The sequence below is a fragment of the Protopterus annectens genome, chromosome 7.part0 (assembly GCF_019279795.1).
Source record: "Protopterus annectens isolate FY-2018-M chromosome 7.part0, PAN1.0, whole genome shotgun sequence".
Taxonomy (NCBI): Eukaryota; Metazoa; Chordata; order Ceratodontiformes; family Protopteridae; genus Protopterus; species Protopterus annectens.
Window position 1 is genome coordinate 51906283 of NC_056739.1, and position 7614 is coordinate 51913896.

Genomic DNA, 7614 nt, shown 5'->3' on the forward strand with positions numbered 1-7614 from the left:
AAACAGGATACGTAGTTCTTTAATAACAGCATGGGGTTTCACAAGAAAGATTATACATAACCAACCTGCTACACTTTTACTCTAATGCAATTGAGGCTATGGATAACGGATTGCTGGAAGATATCTTTCTAGATTTAGCTAAGGCATATGATTCTGTTCCTCACTCTGTTATAATAATCACACTTTTGAAATGAAATATTAATTGTTTATTATTCGGTGGATTTCTCAATGGTTGAATTGTGAAAACTGTGTCAAAATAAAGGTGTAATCTCCAATTCATTTCATATCTCCAGAGGTTTACCCCAGTGGTCAGTCCTAGGGTGCTTTTATTTATTATCTGCATGTCAACTAGGCCAATCAAAAGTAACTCTTAAATTTTGAAATTTGCCAGTGATGCAAATTTAGTTTAAAACATCTTAAGTCTTACCTGGATATTTATTTTTATGAGCAAATAAACACCAAGTGCCATAGTAACAAACCTGAAATTATGCACCATTAGTAATGCAACAAATCCACAGATGCTTCAAATCAGGAAATGATGCCTTGTTTTACTAAATTCAAAGATGATTGGTATCAGTTATTGATAAGGTAGATTTGGATTCTGGCATGCAATCTGTTTTTTGTTTCAGAAATGTACTTTTTAGGGTTAGTACTTTTTTTTTTTCTAATACCCTTTTGGACTTAACAAAATGGAGCATTACTATGTCTACAAATGATATAGTTCAAACTTGGAGCACCAACTCTCTTATTTGTTCTAAAATGGCTTTACTCCAATGTGGAATTGACTTTGTGCAGATAAGCTAGCTATTTGTACAAACAAATCTACCATTATGTTTTGGTATTGCAAAAAAGACTAGGTAAAAATGCATCTGCTGTAAAAAAATAACTCTCCTGGAACCTTATACCCCTTCACTAAGCAGCACAGATGTTTAGGCCTACTGTTAGAAGGTATTCTGAGATTTCACATTCTTACAAAAATTATAAACACTATATTGTTGCAGTAACTTAAAGCAGCCTATAGCATTTCACATGTTGTCTTCATTAACATTCAGAGAGCACTTGACCTATTTCCAGGATTAGAATATGCTTTACTTCTTGTAGAATTTCTTTTTCACAAACCTCTGCCTTGGAACAAATTATTAAGAATAAGACTCAAAGACTCATACACCTGGCTAGTAGTAGAAAGCATGTTAGTCAATCCAACAATTAAAGGGTGTGCTGCCTGTTACTGCTAGCGCTAGCTATTTACTTAGCACTCTCATCATTCGATCACTAAATGATTAATAATTACTCAGCACTTGCTGATAAGTTAGCTTTACATAAGTCATCATACTCTCATACAAGCAGTGGTGACCTGAAACTGAACAGACCTCACTTCTCACTAGACACCAGTAATAAATAATTCAACAAAGTAACCATGGAATATTTATTAGCACAAGGGGCTATAGCTGACAGTCTGTCACTGTATAAGGAAAACATTTAAATCACATCTGACACAACAATGGGAGTTTACTTTATAAATGTTGGTTGGGATAATATAATAAACTTTGGGCTCATTTCAGCTATTCTAAGGCTACTACCTTGAGAGGTCTACTTTGTTAGTATTTTCAAGTAGTACTTCCTCATAACTGGTTATATAGAACTTCTAACTTACTCCAATTCTAATGTAATATGCTGTTATTACTATTGTACAATATTATGTAATTTATTTTTGTAATGCTTATTATAATATAATACTTACTACATTGAAATGTTTATTGTTATAGCTATTACTTTAATATATTCCACTTTTAAAGCTACGTTCTGTGCATCACTGATGTATATACCATTGGTCTGGGTATTGGGTGAAAAGGATGCTGTATCACACCACACCCCCATTCACAACCAAAATAAAGAAGTAACATTCTAATGCAAATGTCTGCATAGTTGTCATGAAAAAGAAGTCATGCCTTACCATAATGTTCCATTTGTGTTATAGATCTTTATTCATTCTTTACTGATAGGACTTTGGTTCTGTCCTCAGAACTGACACAGCTGTTTCCAAGCTCGTGCCAGACAAAAACTCTCAGCTAAGACCTACCCAGAATGCCCCTCTCATAGTCTCTTCAAATAGAGTTTGCCCACCCCTATATTATAGAGATAGTAAGAGAGACAGTAGGATGCTCTGTCTAAGCAAATACCTTAACCAGGAGCTCCTAAAGTCCACCAGGAGTCCAAGCAGGGGGAAGGAGGGCGGGAAGTAAAGAATGAATAAAGATCAACAACACAGATGGAACGTTATGGTGAGACAAACTTCTTTATCTGATGTTGTAAATCTTTATTCATTCCTTATTGATAGGACCGAGTCCTCAGCTACTAGAGTCCCTGGTTGACCCTAAGGAAGGATATTCCTGAGCACCATAGAACCAAAAGATGCTCATCCCCTGGAGGCCAAATCCAATTTGTAATGAGTGATAATCGTATGAGATCTTGCCCAAGTGACTGCTGTGCAAATATCATCCATAGAAAGTCTGGAATGAAAAGCCATAGAAGTAGCCATCGATCTAGTAGAATGAGCCTTTATTCTGGAAGGTAAGGCTAGTTTATTCTGATGATAGATGAAGGTAATGACGTTTCTAAGCCAGGAGGATAGAGTCACTTTAGAGACAGGTTTACCCAATTTGGATCCCGCAAAGGCCACAAATAATTTATCCATTTTTCTGAAAGATTTAGTCCTGTCCAGATAAAAATGAAGCTGCCTATGAACATCAAGGGTGTGCAAAAGATACTCCCCTCTGTTTGAATGCTGAGGGCAGAAAACCGGCAGGTCAATAGATTGGTTAATTGAAAATCCAGAAACGACCTTGGGCAAGAATGAAGTATCAGTACGCAGGGACACTCGATCCCTGTGGAAGCTCAAGTAAGGTCTCTTGACACTCAAAGCCTGCAACTAAGATACTCTTCTCACTGAGGTAAGTGCTTCTAGAAGTAGAGTCTTCCATGATAAAAATTTTATATCACATGAATCAGAAGGCTTGAAAGGAGGGCTTGTTAATGACTTAAGTACCAAAGTCAAGTCCCAAGGTTCTATGGAGGGCTTGACAGGAGGTTTAAGGTATAATACTCCTTTCAAAAAGGTTTTGCACAGATGGTGCGACATAGCAGAAGAATTATCAAGACCATTATAAAAATTGGCGATAGCTGCTAAATGTACAGTGATCGTCAATGCTGAGGCTCCTGCATGTAAAAGACTAGTCAGGTATTGTAGAATATTCTAAAAAGACATAGAGAAAAGGTCTAAGTTCTGGTCTTTGGCACAAATAGAAAACCTAGTCCATTTACTAGAATAAACTTTCCTGGTGAAGCCAGAAGAATTTTGCGAACAGGAGATGGGATGTTAGGCAGCCTGTCAATCACTGGAAGTGGAGGAACTAAGTTGTGAGCTTGAGACTGTGGAGATTGGGGTGAATCAATCCCTGAGGGTAGAGAGCAGACCTTGAGATTGATCCAGGATCCCTGGGCTGTGAATCAGATGAGACCATAGGAAAGGAAACAAAACTTAACGGGGCCAATAAGGGGCAATGAGGATAACTTTGCTTCCCAAACTTTGAGCTTTCTAGAGGAATTTTGGGATGAGGGGAAATGGGGAAAAGGCATACAGTAAACCTGGGGGCCAATCGTGAGTTAGAGCATCCCTCAGTGATTCCCCCTAAGTGGGGATCAGGGCAAAGTAGCTTCTGCATTTGTTGTTTAGAGGGGAAGCAAATGGATCACAGCAAGACCTGCCCCAGCGGCAGAAGATCCGATCTGCTATTACAAGATTGAGGGACCACTCGTGAGGCATTAGGATGTTCCTGCTCAGATTGTCCGCAATAAGGTTAGAACTCCCAGGAATGTGCATTGCTGTAAGAAAGCAGTTGAAGTTATCACCCAGTGCCAAATCTTCATGGCTTCCCAACACAGGGGGGTAAGATCTGGTTCCACCTTGTTTGTTTATATATCAGATGACTGACATGTTCGATTGAATTGCAATGGTCCAGGAAGGGAGGGATGTATGGAACGCTTGCAATGCTAAGAGAACTGCCCTCAATTCCAGGGCGTTTATGTGCAAATTGGCCTCCATGGGGGACCAGGTGCCGTGGACCATTTTTTGCTGGAAATGCCCCTCCCACCCTAACAGGGAAGTGTCCGTGGTCAACATGGCCCTAGGCTAGGTGAGACAGAATGGTCGACACCAAAGATTTGATTATGGCGTCATCCACCATAGCATTTCTTTCTTGCAAAAGTTTGTAAGGTGTATCATGTGGTCGAGAGGGTGGGTTAAGATCAACCATTGTGAAGAAAGGAGCCACTGTAATATTCTCATGTGCAACCTCACTAGTGGTACTAGGGTAATGGCAGCTGCCATAGAGCCTAAGTTGCAGTACAAGACGTGCTGGTGCTGGTACAAAAGTCTGTGGAAAGAAGGCTTGAATCTGGTGTCTTATTTTTGAAAGCCTGTGAGGAGGGATGGAAGCTTGACAGGATGTTGTGTTGAAGACCACTCCAATGAATTCCAGTGTTTTCATTGGAAACCTTTGAGATTTGTCCTTGTTGATCATAATCCCCAAGCGGAGACTGAGGCCTTGAGTGTAAGAGAGGCTGCGGATTAGAAGATTCCTGGTCGAGGCAGTAAGGAGCCAATCATCTAAATATGGAAACACCTGGGATCCTTGTAGTTGAAGATGAGCTACTACAACTGCCATACATTTGGTGAACACTCAAAGGGCTGTCAAGAGACTGAATGTCAGTACCCTGATCTGTTAGTGACTGGCTCCCAGCCAGAAGCGGAGAAATCTTCAGGAGTGCTGATCCATCTTTATGTGGTAATAAGTGTCCTGGAGATCTATAGAGCACATCCAGTTGTCCTTCCCTGGAAAGAGGAGAATGGACTGTACTATGACCATCTGGAATTTTTGAGGTTTCATAAATTTGTTCAATAGGGTGAGATTCAGGATTGGTCTCCTGCCCCCTGTATTTTTTGGCATTAAAAAGAACCTTGAGTAAAACCTGGATCCTCTCTGGTCTGGTGGGACTGGTTGGCTGACTTTTTCTTAGCAGCTTTTCTATTTCTAAGGCTGCTACCTCCCTCTGATTGGGTGGCACATTGGGGATTTGATTGATGGGTCTGGGAGTTAAATCGAATGGGATATGGTAGCCTCTGGATATTATTCTCTGCACCCAAACATCAGTAGTAATAAGTTGCCAGGCTGGTAGGTGCAGGGAAAAATGACCCCGACTGCTTCCAGAGGAAAGCAATCAGGACTCTGCTCAGGAGGGCTGGTAGGGTTGGCCAGAGAAGGAATCTCTAGCACCCTGGTTACGTGGACCCCCTCTACCCTGAAAGGGGTGGCTTCCAGATGAGTTGCCCCCTCTGCCCCAGGGGATTGCTCACCACGAGTGTCATGAAAAGATCCCTGGGACTTGAACCACAATTTCCCTCCCCTCTGGTTTCTGAAGTAGGACCTCTGGGGGGGGGGGTAAAACATATGCCCACAGCAGACAAGATCTTTCCATCTTTCTCACTTCGTGCTAGTGTGTCTCGTACTTTGGGACCAAAACGTTCAGATTCATTGACAAGTGCATTGATGAAGGAAGATTTAAAGGGGTCTGTGAAATCACACAATCACTTCCAAGCATGACGTCTCATGACAATGCCTGATGTGGCAGCTCGAGCTGCCCCCTCGGTGGTGTGAGATATCAAACACATTGAGGGGTTTGAGTTAGATTCTAGAGTAGCTAGCTGTGAGGCGACAGTGTCACGCACCTCATCAGGCAGTACCCCTGCCAAAGAGGTAGACATTTCAGAAATTAGTTCTCTTTGGAGGCGAGTGAAGTGTGCCAGATAGTTCAGCGACTGAATGGGAAAGGTTCACTTCCCCAGAATATCCATGGCCCAAGACTCCCTGTTTGGAGGATGGACAGTGGAACTATCTTCTGCCAGTTCCCTCTTGGTGGCTGCCACCACGACCATGGAATCAACTGTCAGCTGTTTGGACCAGTTGGGCTGGTCTTCGGAGGTGGATAAAATTTTGTCCGGCCTCTGGGGGACAGGTTCTACATTGCCTGGGGCCTTCTTGGCATGCCGCACAATCAGCTTTACAAGCTCATTTGCAGGTGGTGTCACCCAGGAAGTAGATGGCCAGGCACGAAAGGCCTACAAGAACACCAATTCCTCCGAAGAAGGGTTAGAGGACTTCCATTCTCCCCTCTGCTTGAGGATTTCAAGAATGTCTCCAAATGAGATGTCATCTGTGGAGACCGTGGAACCCTTCTCCCTCATTGCAATCAGTCTCCTCAGTGATAGATTCCTCAGGGGAAACAAGTCGCTTCCTCTTGCACCATTTCTTCTGTGGTGGCTCCCCAGTGGGATCTTCTGAGGAAGACTCTGGAGAAATGGTTCGCTTCAAAGGGAGGTCTTGCGAATCCTGTGCCCAGGATCCTGAAGTAGGGGGTTGGGACAGCTGCATGGTAGGGGGGGTTCTTGTGTTGATGCCATTGGTGCTGACTGCAAGCCTGTGGAGGCAAGGACCCTCTCCATCACCTGGAAAGCAGGCCCACCCAAGGAAGGATGGGAGCCCAGACCTGAGAAGTACAACCTCAGAACCGGGGTCACACCCCAGCCTGAGAAGCCTGCCTCCAGGTGAGGAGCTCTGAGAGGACTGGAAGCTTCAGAGCCATGGACATAGACAGCACCAGTGAGAAAATAGGCACCAGAGTAGGTACCAAGGTGCTGGCAGCCCAAACACTGCTCTGAGTGTGTACCTGCTGCAATGGAACTGATGCAGCAAGGGAGGTAGGTGCCAACAGGGGAAACTCTGCAGTCAGAGCTGATACAGAATGCGCTGGGGTGGTCATCGGTACCGAGATCTCTGGGGCCTGGGTAGAGGTCGGAGGAGTATAAACAGGTGAGTATGCTGTGAAAGGTTCCATGCCAAGGGGAATGGAAGGTCTAGCTGGGGTGGGCAATCCCCTAGCTGCCAGAAGCTGGTCAACAACTCACACTTCATCTTGTTCAGAAAGGCTCCTGGTGGATCTATAGGAGGGTGCTGAAGGAGAGTCAGGTCTTTCAAGAAAGGGGCTAAACTGGTGCCCTTAAAAAGGGTCATAAGTTGGAGACTATCTGTTTTTTGGGAGATGTTCAACCTTAGGAATCAAGGTCAAAGTCGGTGGAGCCAAGTAAGCTATTGGCACCATGGCCAGGGATGGTGTCAAAGCTGGCATGGTCATCAAAGGTGGTGTCAGGACCAAGGACAGCAGAGAAGATGATGGTGCCGAAGCTGGAACCGAAATAGGAGTCAACATCAGAGACAGCACAGAGGGAGAAGACACAGAGCCTGGTGCTGAAGTAGTCTGCACCGAGGGCACCGGAGAAACTCTGTGCCAACTCGGTTCCATAACTGTCGGGGATGTAGGAACAGAGTGACTCCATTTCTCCTTGTGTTTCTTGATTTTAGGAGGTGGTGAGACCTCCGAGCCAGAAAGAGCCTCCAAAAAAGGCTTTTTGACTAAACCTTTCAAGATAAGCTTGTTTTTGCGGTCTGCTAGAGTGCAGTTATTAAAACTAGAGCAGATGTCACAAGAAACATTTCCATG

The 7614-nt window shown here is 43.7% G+C and overlaps 1 protein-coding gene across 1 annotated transcript in view; it reads right to left on the reverse strand.

Moving 5' to 3' along the window:
* Nucleotides 1–7028, reverse strand: part of LOC122805886 (vomeronasal type-2 receptor 26-like) — a 19701-nt gene extending 12673 nt beyond the window's left edge. The window contains exon 1 of the mRNA XM_044076133.1: nt 7022–7028. Coding sequence (XP_043932068.1) covers nt 7022–7028 — 7 coding nt within the window. The remainder of the gene's footprint in view (nt 1–7021) is intronic.
* Nucleotides 7029–7614: the final 586 nt, after the last annotated feature.